Genomic DNA, 23,324 nt, shown 5'->3' with positions numbered 1-23,324 from the left:
TTTTCATTTCTGATACTATGAAAGAGGAAGACAGAATGAAGGGAATAATTCTTTCAGTGGGAACAGATGCTTGGTCAGTACTTCACAGTCTTGGCTTTTGTTCATGGGATAAGAAAAACCAGGTAGTAATAATGGTTCAGTGTGTGAATACTCAAATCCAAAACACTATAAACTATTGAGAGTGCAGACTTTGTGCCAAGAATTTAAAGCACTTTTGAGACTGGATTCCATCCTTTAAGCCATGCTGCATTACACAGTGTTTCCTTACTCAGAGCCTCTCTTGCCAGCGAGATTGGGTTTAGTGTTTTAACTCCCATTCTTACAATCTACAGAGAATTAAAATGCACATTAAGTGACTAAGCCCTGACCAGTACTTACCAATACTGGCATAACCAGGCGTGGATGGATCTCCCCCGCTGTTCAAGGAGACCATAAAAGCTTTATCAGCAAGGTCTGCAGTCTTTGGCAAGTCACAAGGATCAGTGTAAACAAGAACACCACCAAACCCTGCATATTCCAGCAGAGAAAGCTGAGGGAACAAAGCAACACAAGTGACCATTAACAACAACAGTGTCAAAAACATCTTTTTTTTTTTTTAATTGCTGCTGAGACACAGGCTTGTCCATGCACCAGGTTCTCACCACAGAGTGCTCTGTGCCAAGCTGCGCTGCCAAAGTGCTTGCAGCACCTTAACAGGTTTTCCTATGATACAAACACCACCCTGAAAATGCCTGAGTTTTGAAAATAATACCACTAAAACACCTTGAGTTTACTTTCCCTATTTTCCATGTTATTGTCTGCAAGATTTTCTTGCTTAGTTTACATCTTCAAGGACACAGCACATACTGAATGTTTGTCCACACTGGCATCAGGCTTCCACAGGATTCTGGACACAGTTCAGAATCTTCAGTTAAAATCTTCAGTTAAAACAGGAATTTACAGAACATGAAAAAAAAAAAAATAAATTAAAACTCCAGTCCATCTACCCAAATATTTGGATCTGGCTCCTGTCAGCTTTTATTTTGTCTCATTAGAACATCAAAGTTTGAGTTGGAACTGGCAATTGGAGTTTCCAAATATCCACAGATCTGGGCCAGAATATCAGGCAAACTTCCCCCAAACTCAAGAACAAAAGCATCCAAGTACCATAAATTGCAGCAGCTTTTTAGACTGGAAAACCTCAGGTTTTTTCTTTCATAGAGAATTGAAAAATAACAGGATTTTATTCAGAAATGGCCAAAATCAAACTGCAATGTGGCAAATACTCCCATGAAATGAGATGACCTTTCTGTGTAATGCTCTGCATATTTGAGAACTGACTGAAGACTACTCACTGATACAATGCTATATTAATTTTTCAGACAGAAGTAATTCAAGTATTTAAGAATTATATTACTATTCATTGGGCTGCTCTACTGATGACTTTTGAAATGTCTCCAAATGGTCTGAGGAATGACTGCAGGTTGATGTTTCTACACAACTCTGATTTCACAGGAACCTGAGGACTTTTTACTACGTCTCTGTTTCTCAGTTCAGTTGTCTTCTTCTTCTGCATTTTAGAACCTTCTTTGTCTTCTTGTGTATGTATATAATTTTCAATTTATCTCCTGGCTGCTGGTATTAAGCAATGTTTATGCACAGTTCTTTGTGGCTTTACAAGAATGTAAATTACATGAATATATGGCATTCAGTCTGAGCCTCATAAGCATTTGGTGTTCAGTTCTGCTTTACTCAATAGCTAAGACAGAAAAAAATATAAAAATAGCAGCCTAGTATTTGCAATATGCTAAAAATAGCAAAGTACTATTTGCCATTTCTGTAAGTAAATATATCTAATATTGTGCTTTGCTAAGACGTTGACACTCGTCTGAATTCAGATAAGCAGATGCAAGTTGAACCTGTGAGTCACTTAATCCTACCTATCTCACACAAACAAGCAATCCACAGATGGAAAGGGATGTTTTCAGGGAACTCTAGATAGATGAGTAGGAGAATGAGAGAAGGTGATTAGCTCAGATTGTTAAAAATATATTACAGACCTTAAATGTAATGCAGGAATAGGGATTTCCCAAATGGTAGGTTCATTTATTATTGTTTTGTTCTGTTTTCAATTCATGTTTGTATTCAGATATTCAGACAGGATTTGATTGCACCAAAAGTAGGGTGGGAGAACTAGGGACACATCATAGCTAAATGATGTAACAGGCAGGATTTAAAATAACTATTGCCTTTTCCTGCCTCAATATCCAGTATCTTTTTATTAATCCCTGGTTTATTTAGTAGCACACAAAACAGGAAATACATATTTTTTTTAAGAGAATTTTAAAAACTTTGCACTTAAAAAAAAATCTCTATTAAATCCCACAGTTTTAGTGAGAGAAAGTAACTACATGTCTGCTATCCACAAAGTGCAGCAACCACTGCTGCCATGGCTACAATCTCTAGTAAGGAGTTGCGTCACACATGTGAAATTACAAAACAGCTTTCAGATTTCAGCTATAATTGCTGCTTTTTAACTTTATAACAGTGACAGCACTACTATATCAACAATAAATGTGCATTGTTGATTCCATTTTCATCTTAAATATGTCAACACTTTACCAGCCATAAATTGTCCAAGCACAAAGAAGCCAAAGAAGGTTCTACATATTTTTTTACAAGGCAGAAGATTGTAGATTAATTCCTTCAGGTAAACCAGCGCACATCTATTCAAATGAATGGATTATTTTAGATTGCAAAATCATCCAACAGCAAAATCTGCTCCTTATGATTTTGGATGTATGCATTGTCCCTCTCCCACAGCCATAAACATCTCAGAACAAACTGGAAACAGCAGAACCCTTGAAAACAGATGCTGGTGCCTGCTGTTAACCCTTTCGTTATTTATGGCTGCTTGAGTCCTCAGTTTTTAGAGTTACTTTAAAAAATGTGACTGTTTCAATTCAGTGTATTAAATCACCCCATAAAACATTCTGGACTCAATTTAATCTAATATGAGACACCTGCTGCTTTACCAAAGGCCCTGTTGTGTACCTGGGGACAGTTTAGCCTTGTAAACTCTACACACCACCAGGCACCATTAAATTGCCTTTTAAAGATGATATGGCTGAAGCAGTGAAGAGACAGATTGCAACAGTCTACAGAACTCAGTTTGTCTCTAAGGGGAAAATCCAAAGCTGCTTCTGTGTTTTAAGTGCACCATCTCTGAGATGTGGCAGAGGAAACATTTCCCTTTTGCAGACACACAGGTAACAGAGCCCAGTTTCTGCTCCACACTGCAGACAAGCTCTACTGTGACATTTTGGCCACAAAACTACTGGCAGGTATTTTGTTCCAAATAAGCAAGCTGAGTGTGACTATTTGCTGAGGAAAAAGAAAAGAAGCAAAAAGAAAAAGGGGCCACTACTTTCACAGGTGGCTTCAATGTCTTTTAGCTCACCTGAGGCCAGTGTTCACCCGAATGAACACTTAATTAGGGGTTATATTAATGATCTGAACACAGAACAAACCTACCAAAGAGAACAGACTGCAGCCTCTGTGAATCTCCAGCATAATGCATAAAAGCTCCCCATCAGTGACTGGTGATGAGCAGGGAAGCAGTGCAGCAGGTACTGGCCTCAAGCTCTATTTGTTATTTTCCACCTGAGTGCAAAGTCTGTCTCTCTGAAGATCTTTTCCCCTGCTTTCCTCAGCTGAGACCACCCTTGCACCTTGTAAGCACCACACAGCACAAAACCAATCAGGTAATCAGACTTCATTATTTTCCAGGGGCTACACTGGACTGGTTACCTGCTAACCCCAGAGCCTCAGAAAATTAAAAACACGCACACTGAGGCATGGAGCTGTTGCAGCAGCACCCTCTCTTTCCAGCTGAAGGTAATGCCTGACTGAAGCAGCACTGCTCTGATGTTCTGTGCATGGGAGCCACATCTGGGCCTGAGTTTAAGCTGTCATTTCATGGGCAGAGAGCAGAAAATCACATCACACTTTGGTCTCACCTGGATTACAGCAACTGTGAGTACAGAGGGTTTCCTACACTATTCTCTCACTGCATCTGAACAGCTTAGATCCTGTTTCTAGAACCTCTGATCCAGCAAGACCCCAATGTTTAAAGATACTTAAATAAGCAGGCATCTTTTCCCTCCCATTTGTTGATTATCAGTGCTGTTGATTACCAGTTCTGCTACAAGTAATTTAGAAAGTAGCAATGCATGATTCCTAACAGTGATGGTTAACAATGCTTATGAATGCACCAGGAAAAAAGAAAAAAAAGATGATGCAAGTAACTGTGGGTTATAGCAACCTACTAATTCCATATTCAAATAGCTTCTCATTATTAGAAATTCTTCTTACCATATCTGCAAATAGTTCCAATATATGGACAGGCCTCCTGAGAACCCACTGTACAAGCAATTTTCCCCCTCATGGTGTTTCCAGTATCAGCAGTGCAGTTTGTGCTTTATGAAGTACAACACCAGCCCTATTACTGACAAATATTGCCCAGGTCCACTTTCTAAGCTTGTCCATTTATGTGTCCTGATCCACAGAAATGACTGAGCCACTGATTAGTTGGCACAGCAAACTTACTTCACAGGAGGAAATATCCCAGATATTTCCTGCAAGTTTAAAGAAAATGAGATCTTGAGCAGACAAGAGGCAGATGCTGTTATACATGACTGAGAATGCATTAATAAAAACTGAAGAGCTTACTCCTTAATGGAAGAGGGGAAAAAACATGGAAGAAATCAAGAGACAGAGTGACAGATGTAAAGGAATACAGAAACTCATCCACAGATTAGACACCACAGAATCCAGCCTCAAGAAACAGAGCTGTGAAAAACCTGTTCACTAATCCATAGAACAACCTGTTCTTTAATTGACTGATACATTATTTAGGATAAAGCAGTTCAGTACAAGATACATTGGCTTACAATTCTATATAGCAAGTGACTTTGCCATCATGGAAGGTTCCATTCTTACTCAAAAAAAGCAGCACTAACAGTGTGTCTGGAAAACTTGATTTAAAATACAGCAACTTCCAAACACATTCCACCACTTGTAGAGAGATTTTCAAATAAAATTTTAGTGCTAGGAAAAAAAAAATTGTCTAGATCTCTTAATTTTACTATATGTTCCCAACTGTTATTAGGGTCAATAACAGTATTGGCATTTTCTTATCTAATTCTGCTTTCAACTCTTTCTATCCTTACATAATAGTAAATGAAATAATATAAATTAGCTGCACAACAGTATTTAAGAGTTCTCTTTCATCTTGGTATGTATCATGTACTATGATAGTATATTTTAAAAGTCAACATTTCAAAAAGCCCTTTTAGCACACCTTGATGACTGAAGTCAAAAGTGCCTACAAATGCAGTTCTCATTTTCAGAAGTCATTTATGTGAATGGATTTCACACTGTTGAAAGTGTATCCTCACACCTGGACACAGATAATCACACTAATAGATAATATTAGGCTGCTCACTGAAACTTCTCAGAGGTTTTTGAAGGTTTTTCTACGTCAAAAATATGTCTGTGTCTGGCAAAGTAACAGAACCCTAAATAAAGTGATAAAACATGCTATAGCTACAAGCACTTACAGATTCTTAAGGAGATTTTTTTTAACACTTAAAATGGCAGTGTACACTACTTGAATCTCCTTAAAGCTGCATACAGAACTGCAAAGATTGTATTTTACACAATGACTGCCTAAGTGTTATGACATCACAGTTCATTAGACAACCAAGGCCTTTAAGTGCCAGCTACTGACAGCAAAGTTAATTTGGGATCAGGTTGTTACTCTAACATACAACCTCCTCCATGTAGCATCAGGCTAAAACTCTTCCTCTTCCTAAAGGCAGATTCACAATCTTGCTGTTTATTTCAAGTCCACTCAGCGCTAACAAAGCAAACCATGGACATAACACATTTGTAAAATAAGAAACAAAATCCTGTTTATATCTCTATATAATTGTGATCCCCTTTTCTCTGTCCCTTCCAGGTAAACCTCACAAAAATGCATGTAGAATTTTATATTCAAAGCCATAACACATACAGAGCATGGAAACAAAAATAAAGAAAAACTTAACAGTTAAAAAAAAATCTATCAAAAATACATTACAAACTACATGTTTGTACCTAATACATATTATTTGGAGTAAACCCAAATATATTAATGTTTTAAAAATCTCCTATTGTCATTATACTTCAGTGCAATTATCAGCATTAATTAGACAAATAACAGTAATCCGTTTTTAACTGCTGCATTTTTCAATTCATAGTGCAATGTGCAAAAGACATGGTTCATTAATCTGAGACACAGCTTTACTGGACAGGTTAACAGTTATTAATTACTCTTTTCTACTGAAGTCCCAATTAAAATCATGATGCTCTGAAAGGATCTCCCACCTTATTTGACTAATTTGTAGTATGTAAAATTATGAATCAAGAACAAAGGTACATTTAAACATGTTGAAAGATCTCACTGACTCACTGATCTTTATTTCTGTAGCAGACTGGGTAGAAAAGTAAGACTTAGATGCTGTGAGTATAATCAGATGCTGCTATCTTCTACTACCTATTACCTACTGTAATACAGAGCATTTGGAAGGGGCTTGGCAACACAAACAAAACTCAAGGTGGGGAAAAAACCCAGTTAAATACACATATCTTCATCTATATACCACTCTTCCAAATTGCAAGTTTTTAACAAAGAAAGGTTTGGTTACACCTTGTATTTTTAATATTGCATTTGATATTGAATCACGCTCCAGGATTCCCCATCACAAACACTGAGAGATGGTCAAAGGAATTTGGAGGCAAAACTCTGTCTGAAGAGGTTTTGACTTTTGCTGACCAGCCCTCAAGGTGCTGTGCTAAGGCTGTAAAAGGGATGGAGGATGCAGCCAGTTTAATGGGGACCATAAAAAGAAACACATCTTTCCTTTCCAGCTCAAACACTGTCCTTGCCTGAGGAATGGCATCGTTGTTATATTGAACAAACAGGCTGGGAAAGGGATTAAGCTGAATAAAAATTCCAACAGCTATAAATGCATACACAGTGGTCTCATAAATGACAGGCTCTGGCCATAAAGGTCTTAGAAGGGGGAAAACATATTGCAATGAAGTTTATCAAAATATTCCTGCCATACAGTGACATATATAGGAACAACACAAAATCAAAGAGTTGCTCTGTATCATGGCAAGACCTTAAGACTTTGATGTAGTTACTACCACAGAAATGATAACATGAAGTGTATTTATTTGTGGAAAAAATCTGACATGCATATCTACGATTTTTTTAAAGACGTTTTCTGTAATCACTTTCCAAACTAAAATTGGCTTTCACAATTCTCAATTTTCAAAATTTTGTCCTTTTTTCTAATATCTAGAAAATTATTTCTAGGGAAGAGAGAGTCTCCTTATGTATTTCTTGGATGTCCTACAGATTGTGGGAAGAAAAGCAGAAGGGAAGGGGAAGAAACTTTACAATGTTAATCACAAAAATCTGCCTTTGAGCAATGGGGCTGCATGGCAGTGATGAGTAAGACCTACTTTGTACATCAGTTTACCATCCATTATATTTCTAAGTACATTCCTCTGCCAGATAAGAACTCTCCAAGGACAGTAGACTTCTCAGTGAACACTGGTCACAAGCTTGTTGTGTGCTGGTTTGACTGGAAATCCGCACACTGACCTCTGGACAGCTCTGGCAGTTGAGGAAAAACCTTTGGAGACTTCCCCTCCAACACAAAAATCATCTTGGTTTAATTCTGTGATCCTTGCACAGAAAAATTTTTAACATCCTGCTCCTACATGTGGTATTAAGCTTATCAAGAACTGAATGTTCTGTCCCATACTTTTTCCTGTTTGCTGCCTGCTCATCTTCTATAGAGTTTTATCAAAGAAAAGTAATTTGTTACACATCAGCAGGTTTTAAAAATGGAATTTTTCACAATAGGATATTTGGACAATTAAACATAAGCCAGATATACTGCCAGTTCCCTGTACTAGATTTTAGCAACTTTTAATACAAATTGAGTGCATATTTTATTGCCAGATCTTGCTTACCACTGCTAAGAAATTCACAATGTTCAATCTAATTAAAAATGAAATTGAACTACAATTCCCTAGAAACAAGGGCTGATTGGACTCAATAAGCTTTACTTAATTTATTTCAGAAACAAAATAATTGAATTGCTTACAGTCCAGAAAAAAAAAAGCTCCATTATTTGACAAGTATATAATACAAAGCCTTTCATATTGCTATTGCATTCCTACATCTTCAGGAAATACTACTCACTTCTAAATAAGCATGTAGAGGAACACTGTGTGCATAATAAGTATCATTAAATATTCACTAAACATTAAAGAGAAACAGGCTGTATGAATGTCCAGATGAGCAACCTCCAGAAAGCCAATAGCATTTCCCTGTTCACACTGAAACTGTTTCTGATTATGTTTATGGTTATTCCAGTCTATGTTTAGACTCTATTACAGAGAGAATAAAGCTGAAGATCCATCATACAAAAAACAATTACACAAAGATATAATTATAATCTTGCTAAATCATCAAGAATAAACTGATTAGACTCCTTGTTGTATTTTATGCATTCTACCCAACTTTTAATCCAAAATCCACTGAACTGCCAACAGAGTCACAGAATAAAGTCAAATCTGACAATGTCCCCTTACCTTTTTTTTTTTTTCTTTTTTCTTATTTACTTTTTTCCTACCACTAGAAAAATTAAGATCAGCAGATTGGATTTTCAAACATTATTCATAGCACAGGGTGCTTCTCCCCCAGAAAGCTGCAATGTCAGGTTCCCCTCACCCTTCTGCACCTTGTGCAGGGCACAAAAAGCACAAAAAGCACAAAAAGCACAAAAAGCACTGGGGAGGTGGCTGCAGTTCCACTGTGCCTGCAGCCACTCTGCTCACCAGAAACATTTGGGGCACCTGCTCCCAACCTCAGAGGGCTCTCAACCCTCTGCAATCTTTTTCTTCACTCTGCTCACCACAAACATTTGGGGCACCTGCTCCCAACCTCAGGGGGCTCTGCAATCTTTTTCTTATCACTCTGGGCTCCAGCAGCAGGCTCCCAGCCTGGAGATAACCCAGTCCTGGGATCAGAGAATGGTTTGGCTTGGGAGAGACCTTGAAGCTCATCTCCTTCCAACCCCCCTCAAAATATCAGCAAGAATAAGGGAGAAGATGAGCAGAGAGCAAGGGAAATACCGAATTTGTATGAACACCCCTCACTCTGCCTCATATGCAGTGTAAACTCACGACCTTTGATTCTCTCTATGGTCTCTTCTCAACTGAAATGTAAATATCCTTGGGCTACCTGGATTATGTGTTTTCCAGTGCCAACCCTGGAAGTTAGCAGTGTTGAAATGAAACAGCCCAAGCCGTCCTTCTATCTCCAAGATACAAGTAGGATTATGACTTTTCTGGCTCCAGGAGTTCAGCTGTTGTATGGGATCCACCAAGGTATCAGCAGATGCTCTCAGAACCCACACAGCAATCAGTCAGAGATGTGCAATTAAGGCACATTTGCTGCCCACAATTGTTAGATTGTTAAAACATAGCTGCCTTCACTGGACCTGTGCAAAACCAATACCTATTCATTTATTTTATTATTCTCACAATTTTTATCCTATTACTAGTATTGGAAAATTCTAGTCTTTTGCTTTGGTTTTTTGTTAAATACATAATATACTCCCTGCTCAACTCTTTCCTGGTCTATTACATTGCATCCAGGTTTCATGCTTTTAAAATAATGCCTTGGATGTAATATAACAGTCTATTTTGAGACTGCATAACATTGTTATGTATTTTGAAATTTACATTTTATTTAATTTTATGTTCCAAGTAGAACATATAAAGATATAGAGTGTGCTATATGTAAGCCTCAGGCATATCTATATATCAACTAAAAAAACTGAATATTATTAATTGGTTAATGAATATTTTAGCTTCATTTATGGAAAAGAGCAGTGTTTAACTACTTGGTTAGCACGCCTTTAAGTAAATCAATAATCAGAATGAACTTATTTATCTTCCTTATTAGAAAAACAGTCACAAACTAGGAGTGATAAAAGAAATGATCATGAAGAATGTGCCCCAGTGCATAAAGTCATTTCAAGAACTATAAATATTAAAGAAGTTATTATAAACCTTAGCAATAAAAGTTCTTTATAAATTATCAGTACTGATTCTGCTCCTAAGCTCCCCTAGAAATTCCAAAATTAAAAATTAGGCTAGTCTTGATTGTGTTTCCTCACTGACATTTCAGGTGCTAGAATTTTTTTCCACAAGAACTTATTCATGAACTGTGCTACACAGGACATATCATAAATGCATCTTTCCTACTGAACATCAAGGTTTAAAGTGGAATATGTAATAAACTGAAGCACCACTTAATATATAACTCTGGTACAGCACAACTGCAATCTACACAAAAGATACAACAGCTGAAAAAGCCAACATGTGCAGCTTTTGTGTCTTCCTAGGGCCTTTCTTTTTCACTGCTTTCCACTCAGCACATCAGTAAAACAGAGCTCTGCCTCCTCCTGTGACCTACTAAATAGCCCATTTCACCAAAATGAAATAGTAGAAAGAGCTACATGAAGGAGGTCCAAGGTTGAGGCACTTGATGGGAACAGGGAAGGCAGCTGGATTAGTTTGGCAGTCACAAAGCACTACAAAGTCATTCATTCACCAGCAGTTAGGGAAAAAAAAAAGAAAAAAAAAAGCCAAACCAACAAGCCCCAGCTCCTCTTCAGTAACACCAGTCTACAATTAGTTCCAAAACATCAATCCAAAATTATGTCCTTTCCCTGTCTTAAAAAAATAAAGTGAAAAATATAAAATGTGAAAAATAGGACCAACTTGCTGTCACTAAGATTTTTTTCCATGCAGTGATTAGGAAAGGCAGACCCCAATAACAAAACAAGGTCATACAAGGATGGTTAAGAAAGATGTGGCAGTAAAACCCTTGCTCTGTCAGTCTTCTCAACTAGATCGTTGACAGCACATTATTTTTGTCTTTGACAATTTTTTGGGGAAGGAAAGAAAAGACCAGAAGAAAATATCTTTTGAAACGTTGTACATTAAAAACATAGTTCCCTCCAATGGGCCCACAGAAATGATTTAGCACCACTTACAGCTCCTAGAACTCCACTAAACTTTCCAAATGACAAACAGAATACTGCAGTTATAAGATGAATGAAAAAGAAATACAATAAAACTCATGATCAATCAACATCTGTTACACCACTGTAACTCTTAAGACAGAACTTGCAGAAAAAGTCTTTAAAGAATATACAATTTCACTCTGGGGGAAAAGAAAAAAAACAATGAAAACCAACAAAAAATCAAATAAATGCCAAACCAAAAGCCTCCAACCTAAAAACCCAAATAAAAGCTCCATCTCAACACCAAGTTACACTACAGGACCATGTAATGAATGAATGGTCTGACACAGAATGAAGATCACAATCACAGACCCTGGTGTTTAGCCCAGGAGAGAAATCTATAGAAAATCAGGGAATATTTCCAAGTTCAGAACAAGCATTTTCCCTTGCAATATGTTTGCAAAAGAGACAGAGTGAAAAAAAAACCCACAAACAGAAATTGATGTTCTCAGCTATTAATTTCTTCTTTGTTGACTGACAGTGATGACTAACTTTGTACTTACTATAGCTTCTAACTAAAAAGGTGAAAGGGAAGCCAGTTCAGGGTTACAGGGCAAGCTTTCTTTTGCATCACTTTCTAATGGAAAATGCATCTCTATCCATTCTGTTTAGAAAATTGGTAGTTACTGAAACCCTCGTGCCTAAGCCAGCATTTAACTGCATCAGCTTTACACCAAAGTAACACCCTCAATGTCAAAAAACCTTAATTGGTAAGAAATTCAAAGTCAGGCTTTCTGACCTTTATTTGTTGGTCTCCTCTCTCAAGTAAAAAGTGACTGGATGAAACTGCCTCAAATTGCACCAGGGAAGTTTCAATTAGTATTAGGAATAATTCTTCACCAAAAGGGTTATCAAGCATTGGGAAAGGCTGCCCAGAAGTGGTGGAGTCACCATCCCTGGAGGGATTGAAAAGATCTGTGGATGTGGCACTTGGGGACATGGTTTAGTGGTGGGTTTGGGGAGGGAATTTAAGGATCTTAAAGGTCTTTTCTCACCTAAATGATTCTGTGATTCACTGAACCTAATTCTCTCAGGGGATGGAAAAATAAAATACACATAATTGTTATGATTCTTTTAGCTAGCAAATACTAAAGATTAATCCTAAAATAGACAAAGTACACAAAGATAGTTAATTGTAGAGATAGACGTGATTTAAACAAACAGTGAAACTAATTAATACTCATCTTTCCAACAAGGGCCTACACAGTTATGATACTTAGAGCAGGATGACAGGGGTTTTAAAATCAAATTTACCTTTTTAAGTTTTTGCCAGCATCTACTAAACTGTCCTTCCACACAAGATTTCTGAGGAGAATGATCTGTTAACATGCCATTCCATGAAGAAACTGAGTTAAAGAGGCAGCTCTGACAGTAAAACCCTGATCAGCTCTTTGTTCCCAATATGATAATCTTTGATTATTAGAAAACAACACTTTGAAGGCTGTCTTAGAAATATTTATATCAATTTCATCTCACAGTCATTGATGTTAAGTACCAGGCTTACCACTTAAGATCGTTCTGCAACAAAATATCAGAGATTTTCTAGAAAACACTCTTTTGAGGGGCACTGTTTTATGTTGGGTTGGGGTTTTTTTCCTCTTCAAGTTTAATTAGAAAACAGGATTATAGTAATGTTAAAGACATTTTTTTCCCCATCATTTACAAACATCTTCAGAGGCTAAACAAATCATTGTGCAACACACCTTGACCATGAGACACTGACTAGCTTAATTCAGGAATAGAATAAAGGCTTAAAATTTGTTTGGGTGTTTTTTAAGGAGCACAGATTTGTTAAGAATTCATCACACTGTCCATTAATCTTGAAACCAAGAAAAAAAAAAATCTCTTTCTAAAACCCTTAAAGGGTGAAGACAAATGTTTAGCATGCAGGTGGTACCTTCAGAATTACATCAGTTACTCTGGGCTGCTCAGATTTAGATTGAAGCTGGAATATTTTGTATATCTTTCTTTTTCCCTCATAATAAAAGGTAAAGCATTAGGAGAGTTTTATATGCCTGCTTTCCAGTGTCCAATTTGATATCAAGAAATGTTTAAGTATCCACATAGAGGACCTCATCACCAAAAGCTACTGCAGAGATAAACAGACTCAGAACTGAAATACCCCATTTCACAGAACAGTCATGATTATAATTAAATTGCTTCAGACATATCCTCCACTTCAGGGAGTCAAGACACCTATGATTGCCATTTCTAGAAAAGGAATGCCAGGGGAAAAAATATTATTTCCTACCTGCTTTGCAAGCCATCCTCTTCCCTTAAGCACAAGCTGTGCCAAGGAAGGATATCAGGCTGACAGAGGGCATTTCTTACACCATGTTCTCACAGGGAAAGAAACGAGCAGAGATTTTCCTGGTCAATAAGAACTTCTTGACAGAAGACTAAGCAGCTGATCAATCTGGATGAGAGACTTGTGTGCACTTGACCATGACAGTGCATGGTGACAGGATCTCAACAACAAAGGTGCCATGTGATGGCCGTGACCTTACTGTCCTGTGGAGGTTTACCTGACCAAACACCACCCATGGCTACTTTTGCTGAAGGGGAATTGTTCTGTAAAATGTACTGTGCAACATATTTAAGTATGGTTTTTATATTAAATAAAGTGAGTTTTAATGTGCTTTAACATAAAGTGGTGTTTTTCTGTATTTTTCTGGAAACTGCATCAAGCTGATCGCTTTATCGAGAATGAAAACCTTTTCTATTAACAATCAAGCTGATTTGGATATGAAAACTTAGATTTTCTTGAAATTAAATAACATACTTGTAGTTTTATTCTGTTTGCCAATGAACAGAAAAAGGGAGAAATAGGTAATTTAAGCTACTCTTCCCCTGTTACCACTGGTATCACCAAGTATTGAACAATTCTGCACTGTTGGCAGGTCAGAAGCAAATCTTATTTCTGAATTTTCTGTATGCCTTGAAATGACTTCATCTTCAAAGAAAATAAAGCACATTGAGTGACAATGTCAGATTTTGTCCTTGCAACTTTCAATGAATCTGTACAGTGCACAATTGAAAGTTCATCCAGTCAGGTACACTTCCAAATAATAAAAATAAGTAAATTATCCTTTAAATTAAGAATTCATTAAAAATATTACACTTTTTCTAAGATTCATTTTGCATTTCCAAAGAGTTCAAGTTTTTCTGAAAAAGCATATACGGACACAAAAGACATTTACAAACAGATTCTATTGCATGTACAAATGTCACAGCAAAATAGATTTCTATGTATGATAGTTTCACATACATTCATTTAAATACTAATCTTAACCTTTCCCAATTAGCTATTTTTTGATGAATAACACTACACTGAAAAGGAACAAAATTTAAATTAAATATTCTTTAATGAAAATTTCTGTACTTTTATAACATGCTGTATCACACTTCCAACCCCACTTTGCTGAATAAATTGCTGAGCAAATGTCATCTTTTAAAGATGCTTCCACTAATATCAGGTGTGAAGCACCATGCAAATAACATACTTGAACTCATCACAGGTATTCCAAACCAAGAAAAAAATACATTCTGCTTGGACTGGGACTGTTCTTAGGCAGGAAGAGGAGGCCAGATCCCAGCTCTCCTAACGCATTCCAAATGCCTTCCTTGTATCTCCTCTTTGAGGAACATTGCAGCACCTTACCATGGTAAGGGACAGTAATTTCTACACAGATGCTCCAGACTAATTAAAACTCTAATGTCTCATAAAGATTTCTTCAGCCTGCAATCCAAGAATGCTCTGAACTAGCAGATTTGGCCTTGCCTTTTTTCCTTATACTCTCTAGTAAGAGAAACAGGAACAGGACATGCCCAGGTGGTTAAGTGGATTAAATGTTATCATTTTTCCTCTGAGATTACAGTGGAGGCTGACTGAAATGAGTTGTCAGGTCAGTTCCCCAGTGGACATTTTATAACATAAACCCATCACATATAACTGAATACTGATATAAGAGGCAATACAGTCAATTCCCACTCCAGGGAAAACCAAGATTGACTCAGAAGTGAAATATATGCTTCCATCTTATTGAAAGGGAGGTCTCTCTAGGTCACCTCAAGGTCACCTCTGAGGCTGTGTGCTAAGAATTCTTGTGTCTGCATAATAAGTGGCAGTGGGAAAACATAAATAACAGGTTCGACTGTCAGTGCAGGCACTCCTCCAGCCTTCACAGAATGCAAACACTCTGTCCTCCATCTAAAAAATTACCTGTATCGACACATAACTGAACTGCCCTGACAGATCTCAGCCCATGAACGTTCTGTGGTTATTCACAATTACAAGGCTTTCCTGGGCAGCTTTGTCAAAGTTTGGTTTTGTTTGGTTAAGGATGTTTTATCTGATGAAGAGAATTTTTGGAGATTTTTTGAGAAATCTGAATGTAGAAGTGATGTGAAATTTGAAACACATAATGGAAAATTGCACTAGTTATTTGAAATAAAAAATGAAAAACTGCACCTTAAGTCAATCAAGGAAAGTAGACCACAACATTTTTTCATTAAGGTACCAGTGACTGTAATCATATGATTTTTGTTTTCTTTCCCCAATGACCATAAGGAAGTTCAAGAATCTTTTTATTTGCAACAACCCTGATTGACTCTATATATCAAAAAGCATCAATGCTTTTAAAAAAAATCAAATAAAAAAAACCCAAACACAACAGAACAATCAATTATTTTGAGTGAGCACAACTCCAAATATGGAGAATTGCTCTCAGAAGAGCATGTTCAATACTTAAAATAAACAAAAAAGCACCAAGAAAAACCCCAGAAGCCAAATACAAAAACCAAACACACTTTAAAACATGAGAATGTAGCAGGATAACATATCAATGAAGTTGCCATTTTGTTAGGCCTAGATCAGGAGAAAACAACCTAAGCCTAACTTTGTTGCACATGGTGTTCGTGAATTATTCACTGAGGCCTAAAGAGGAAATGAAAATGTCTGAGTTCTCATATTGCAATGCACAATCTTCTCCTGTTAAGTGAAAATATGTTCACTGTGGTAGAATTGCCTTCTGCACAGAAGGTTAGTTTAATGTTTTGGCAATCGAAACAAAATATCCCAAGTGGTTATTGCTGTACTTGCAAAGAGGGTGCCAATTATATTTGTAATGATGGACTTGGTGTTTTTCTTTTCAAATTCATGAACCGACATCAAGAGGCCCAAATGGCTAAGAGTGAAATTTTGACTTTGGTGTTCCAGGGCATTATGCAGTCAAAGAGAAAATTAAAAAAATATAATGCTAAAAGCCTCTCCAGGGAGGACATGCAGTTACATATTTTAACCACCTATGCTCCACAAAATCCAGCTACAGACAATCTGAAAGGAGCAATTCAAGTAATCCCAGGGAAAATAACAAAAATTTTCCATAGGCTGGTTATTATAGAATGCAAAATATAAATGTATATCCCTGGATCCATGGATGCAAATTACAAGGTTGGATCGCAGCATCCAGTAAATCCATGTTTCTACTCAAAGTTCTGATCATGTGGCAAATGACAGGTGTATTTGAAAAGGTAGAATTCAGATTTTCATGCAGAAATCACAAGTGTTGATTAGTGAACCAATTCTCAGAACTGAGTCTCTAAAGCCACACAGAACCAATGCAAAAATCAAACCAAGGTCTGGATGTCCTGAAGAGCCACAAGGCATGAAAATCATTCTTCAGTTCAGTAATCTGTGATGTCCTGGTTTATCAAATAAAACACTGATTCTAGGAATAGAACTGTTTACTCCTATATTCTCCTAAATCATGTTTTACATAAATACTTTATTCAAGAATAGCGACTTATGATACCTTTCAACCCAGTTTCTTAGTTCACAGATATGTAAATAAATGGATTACTATTAAGCATTCTGAAATGAGGAGAAAAGACTTTAAAGAGCATAAAATGTCAGAGAAGAATCATAATTTCTCCTTAATAAAATAAGAAACCAGCAGCTACTATAGAACATGCCATACAAGTCAAACCCACTAGAGAATGAGGGCAGTACTTATATAACACTTGTTGCCTGAAAAAGATGACCTTTTCCTCTGATCACTATTCCAGAAAATATCAAATATAAGCAGGATTACCATGCTGGTCCCTGCCTCTCCTCTGCAAAGCTGTTAGAGGGGGAAGTTCTGAAGATTTCTGGCATTGCTTCACCCATCCAGTGGCTGACACTTTGAAAGAACCCAAAGTCAGATAGATCTGTTGTGGCAGGATGAGATTTTATATATTCACCCCTCATCCCTACTCAAAGCTCATGAATCTTCCATTTTATTTTCCTCCCTCCTCAGCTGTTGTTGAAATCTGCTGGAAACACATAAGCTGGGAAAAGGCCCAGATAATTTGTCTGTCAACGTGAAATCCAAGCCCAGCTAATGCAAAAGACCAGCCCAATTTGCAGCTTGGGTAGGAAAAAAATAATTCCCTACACAAGCAACAAAAGAAGGGCCAAGACCACAAGCAGAAATATGACCACGTGCATCTGCAGGAAGAGCAAATGAAAAAGGTTTGGATTTTCTGAAGGAAAGAAGTGGTGTTCCCCACTGCCCTGCACACAAGCAGCTGATCATGTGTGCATTCAGGGTACAAGCTGAGGCAGTGGATATCTTTGCTCAGCTCTGCTTCAGAACAGTTGCCTCACAGCAAATCCATTTCACTTTGCACCATTTATCAGGACATAGCACTCACACAGTAAATTGGATGATTGCATTTACTACTCACTTTTTAAGGGCTTGATAAAATAGGAAATTATGCTTGAGTTTCACACCTCTAAAATCAGACATGGGCTTCAGAAGACCCCACAATGAATTCTTTATGAGTCAGCCATTGTCCATGTTTGAATGGAAGCCACTTAGTGTCTCACTCAATTTTATTGCACTAAAAGAAGGAGATCTCCTATAACACTTTCCCCTCAGGAAAGAGCAATCCATTGTGGGAGCTGGACTAATTTTTCAAAGGATACATTCAATGAATGCAGCAAATGTGCAATTAAACAGCCAATTGAGTATATGAATATTTGGAATCACTTCCCTAAGAGAAATATAAGCGTTTAGGGTTACTGAAGAGAACAGGACTATGCACAGACTCAAATCAGGAAGAATTCAGTGTTTGACTCACCAGCAGGACTTCAGAAATTTCTGTATTGACAGAGAAGAGACAACAGGAACTACAGCTGGGAACACAAGTCTGCAGAGCAGCAGTGCCTTCTCAAAACATTCAGGCAAAATTGTGTGGCATCAGAAATGCAGAATAATCAATACCTACTTTTGGTCATTAACTTACATTTCCCCTTGTTTACTCTCCTAATAGCACATCTCTCCTTCCATGCAATCAAATCCAGGGGTTTGTAAGCAAAAAGGAAATGATTAATAACCAGAAGTCCTTTTACTGATGCAAACGAAACGTTAATTACTCGAGAATATTGACAAGTTGTGCTTTAATTATGCTTCCTTCCAGACATCAATTGCTTTTCTCTTACCCCACCCCTTATATTCTTCTTACTGCCTACAAGGGCAAATTACTTTTTCCCATTTCTACTGTAAAAAGTGGAGTGAGAATTCCCTCTTTAATTTACGGCAGTGCACTTGACTAAGGGGATAAGAGAGCAAATTTTTGTCGACTATTTCATACTCATGTGGACAGATACAGATTGAATTTATAACTGCACTGGCTCTGTTTCACTTTTAGGTGGCAGAGATCACAGTACATCATCCTTCAAATGCTGGATGAAGTTGGAGGAAAATTGACATGCTCAGCTAAAAATCATAGTGGATACCAGCAGCCTTCTAGGAATTGAACACAGGAGCTCACTGTGACTTGCTTCCAATCACAAATACAAAACCACTGTTTGTGACTTTCTATTTGACTGCTTTTTTAGTCATCAACTACAGATTTCTCAAGTCAGTAGGACTTCTTGATTTTCTTTCCCACAGTACCTCACACGGAGGGGAAAATGTATCACAACTGGTACTTTCAATTGTTTTTTACCCAGCTATGCTTAAACTAAGTTTACCAATAAAGAACTAAAATATGACTTCAGGATGAAGCATTAGGTAATAAATCTGAGCAGAGAGATTTTTTTTAACACTGGTACATTTCCTCAGTGGGCTGGGATGTATTTCTTAGTCCACCCAACCTAGATCAGACTTACGATATGGAGGCAGGGGGTCTCCTGGCTTCTCTAACCAACTATTATGGTTTGCTCCTTCTGTCCAAAAGGAACACGAAAGCACTGCTATCAGTCAGAGCAAGAGCAATATAACTGAGAACTGTGTCTTCCAATATCTCAAATGTCTCACTTTTTGATGAAGAAGGCCAATGGTCTTTTTTTGAAACAAACATAAAATGCTTCAGTATTCACTAAAGAGCAAAATAGTTTCTGCAGGATTCCATGAATCAAAAATCAGGAAGACATTCAGAAAGAATCATTAAAAACACAGGACTGATGAGTGTGAAACCTCAATAACATGAACACCTTTTTGGTATAGATTATTATTATTGTGCAGTTTTTTTGAAGGTCTAAGTAGAATTTGCTTACGTAGGAAGTAGAGAAAGAAATGCAAAGGGACCGTTCATTTGACTCTGTGACTTCTCACAGATTAAAGAGATTTTTTAAAGAAGGGGAAGGTTAAGAACATGAGTACACTAAATCTAGTCTTTGGGGGAAGAGAAAAAAGATAAAGAATAAAAGCAACTAACTTAAAGGAGAGAATCTCTGATAAATTCAGGGGAGACAAAGGCTAAGGAAAAAGGATCACAAAGCTTCCTTGCAGACAAAATAAGAACTAACATACCTTGTACAAATATAAACTGGCTACTTAGCAAACTCTGCACCAACAATTTGAATTAATCAACCTGAATTCAGTTTGGACTATCAAAAGAAACTCAGGATTTTTGGGAACTGAGATGAGATTTTAAGAGGATGGTTAATTAGAGAAAACCTGAAAAACAGGATGCTATAACATCCAGTGGATGTTACTAGATAATCCCTTCAGATCCAGATCCCCAGGTTTAGTTTTATATGTTTCTATAATTTTTATTTATCTTGCCTATATCAGTGGCTTGACTTTTTGAGAAGGGCTTTAGGAAGGGATATAATATCATTAAAAGTCCCATAGCACTTATATGGGGAAATGTGTGTATATAAAGACTTTAGGAGCCTTGGAAAAAATTCTACCGTCCAAAAAGAGGCCACAAAAAACCCCAACCAATCCCCAGTGTCCTTAATAATGAAATGCATATCAAGTGTTTATGTTCCCTTTAAAATGTTTGGTTTTTTACCTTGGTTTTTATTTGTATATTTATATGCACACACTGTATATATGTATATAAACATGCACACATATATTTGTGTATCCCTAGGGATGGAGGAAGGGATGGAAGGAAAGGGAGGGTCCTCGTTAAATGGAGATTTACAATGCAAACTATCATCTTCACAATTTTGTGTGCTAACCATAAAAAGTACCAGAGGGAACAAGGAAATAAACAATGTAGACATTGTCGAAAAGTGAAATTACTTTTTCTAAAGTAAACTTATTTAAAATTAACACGGTTATTAAACTGAAGCCTTTTTGCCAATTACCTTTATTCTGGGAATCTTTAATATTTTCTATTTAGAAAACCCTTATCTATAAGGGCCTGCCAATAACCTCTGCATACACATCCAATCCTCCACATTCCCAAACTTTATGACAGTTAAAAAGCAATTTTATGAATATTTATGAAGGCAGTAAATTATTAAAATAAATACAGATATTTACACAGTAGAACAACATCTTCATTTAATGGATGTGGAAAAAATGTTAATATGTGAACATTTTAAAGATGAAGTGGTTTGGCCTTCAGGGCTTTTGTTACTCTATTAAAAGTTAATTTAGGACAAAAATTATGGCTTTTTCATGAATTTCAACCCCTAAAGATTAAATCATGATCAAGACACACAACATTTTTCAAAAAATGAATCTGTTAATGACATTTCCAGAGGCTGGATATTGAAACCACTGTGCAGTTCTCCCTGAAAAAGCCTCCTCTGGCTTCCTCAGTGTGCTCAGAGCAGTGGCACACACTCAGCTGGGCTCTAGGGCACAGGAGCTGGGTGCTACCAAGGTGCTTTTGCCAATCTCTCTGCCACCACACATTTTGCACTGTTAGAATATGTTATCTACAAACAGAGTGGGCAACTCAAGGTGCTCTTTCTCAAGAAGGTGCTCTAGACCATGAGTGATTTGCTTAATCACTGGTAATAAACTTCACCATCTCTCACCAGCCACATTTATAGATCCTCCTGGTTCAAGGAGAGCAGGAGGCTGCTCTGACCTCCTGTGACTGGGTTCTCAACCTCACCAGTGAACCCAATAACCAGAGTTCCACCAAAACACAAATTTTCCTTCTAGCCAGGACACCAGGAGACAGTCACCTTCAATCTCAAGGTGTGAGAAAATGTGTTCTTTTCATGGCAATTCCCTCCAGAAGTTGTGCCTCACTTCTCTTCTACATCTGTCTCATTTCAGCTCCTTGCTCAAGAAAACTTTCTTACTCAATCCAGCCCCCTCTTTATTCAGCAGCAATCCAGATCTTACAAGTGTCTCAGACTAGTCACAAGATCCCTTCAGGAGCTGTTGAAACAGTTGGAATTTTTTCCTCCTGCCAGTTTTCCAACACTGTGAATTATTGTGGCTAACGAGACCAAAAAGACTTGGTTATGCCAAGTTCCCTGTCACATGAGCGCTCCCCAGGCGCCCCACAGCTCAGCTCACTGCCTCAGTCTTTCTTGGTATAGGAAATTGCCACTCCAGGTGCTGGGCATGGTAAATTCCTGAACCTTTAAGCTGCATTTGAAAAGGGTTTTGCCTTTGCAATACTCTTGCTTGCTCCATGAAGTATTTCTACCATTCCTTTTCCCTCACTTTTTATATTAATCTATAATAGAGTCTTGCTCACTAACTGATCTTAGTGTCCTAACAATAGTGAAAAACCCTCCTCAAACCCCTTCTCCACTCTGATATTTTTATATATAGAGAAAACATAACACTTTTTTTTTTTTTTTTTTTTTTTAATAACAGAAATCTAAACTATTTGGTTTTTTTTTATTTTGTTTTGGGCTTTTTCCCTCCCAGAGTCACTGCTCTTGCTGACACCCTGCTATAAAGGTAAGATGCACATTCTTTCTCTTTATAGCTGTAATTTATGATGTGGCTGAGGTAACACATTCTTTGTTTGGAAAGGTGCAGCTTAAGGGATCAGGATGTGTCTCCGTGGCCCTGGACAGGTGCCACTGCCATGGCTGCTGCCCCTCACTCCTCCTGACCAGAAACCACACTCTGATCCAGTGGAACAGAAACACAGCACTCCCAGTGAAATCTGAAAATCATATCCAATTACAAAAATAACTCCAGGTCAGATTTCTGCAAATCTTGTTCTCACAAAGCAGCTTAAATTTATGAACCTTACGAAATTTAATCAGAATTACTCATGTTTAAGACTAAACTGCATATTTTAACAGCACATTAACCTCAGGCTTTTCTGCTTACTCCAAATTCCCTGTACATTCAAATTCCAAATTACTGAACTCTGTTGTTTTCAGTGTCTAAAGATATGAGAGATGGGCACAGTCTGAAAGACAAAGTAGAAGCTCCAAACTATTTTCAACTTTAATTCTCCCCCAGTTTTGTACCTTATCCAATCTTTATAAACTGAATCTATACTGCAAAAATATTGTCATTTATACAACTATTTTTCCAAATATTCAAATTTCCATCACTTGGACTTATTTCTGTAAATTAGCCCCTTGAACATGAAGCTCTTTTCTACCAGCACATCCTTTCTCTTAACATGATGTAAAGACAAAAGCAATGTTGTTCAGTTTTCACGGTGATTTTTTTTTCTGCCAGCAGTAGTTTATTGTTTCTTTCAGGTTTTTTCCAAAGGACTCAGAAGACAGAAAAAGAACAGTCAAACTTTTTTAAAAGGCAAATTAAATACACAAAAGGGGGAAATAGCAAGAAAAAACAAAAAACAAAAAGACATGAAAAACAGCAGTAAAGAAAGAAAGACAAAAAGCATAACTGCAAGGGAGATACAACTGAAAAATAGAGACATAATTAGAAACTGTTATGAAGA

General features: G+C 37.2%; 1 protein-coding gene across 1 annotated transcript in view; it reads right to left on the bottom strand.

Moving 5' to 3' along the window:
• NAALADL2 (N-acetylated alpha-linked acidic dipeptidase like 2) overlaps nucleotides 1-23,324 on the bottom strand; it is a 214,673-nt gene that overhangs the window by 128,319 nt on the left and 63,030 nt on the right. Inside the window, exon 5 of the mRNA XM_041467998.1 lies at nucleotides 379-529. Within this exon, the coding sequence (XP_041323932.1) occupies nucleotides 379-529 (151 nt within the window). The remainder of the gene's footprint in view (nucleotides 1-378; nucleotides 530-23,324) is intronic.

The sequence above is a fragment of the Pyrgilauda ruficollis genome, unplaced genomic scaffold, assembly GCF_017590135.1.
Source record: "Pyrgilauda ruficollis isolate IOZ18807 unplaced genomic scaffold, ASM1759013v1 scaffold21, whole genome shotgun sequence".
Lineage (NCBI taxonomy): Eukaryota > Metazoa > Chordata > Aves > Passeriformes > Passeridae > Pyrgilauda > Pyrgilauda ruficollis.
The sequence above is the reverse complement of the archived record's forward strand: the minus strand, read 5'-3'. Positions and strand labels throughout refer to the sequence as shown.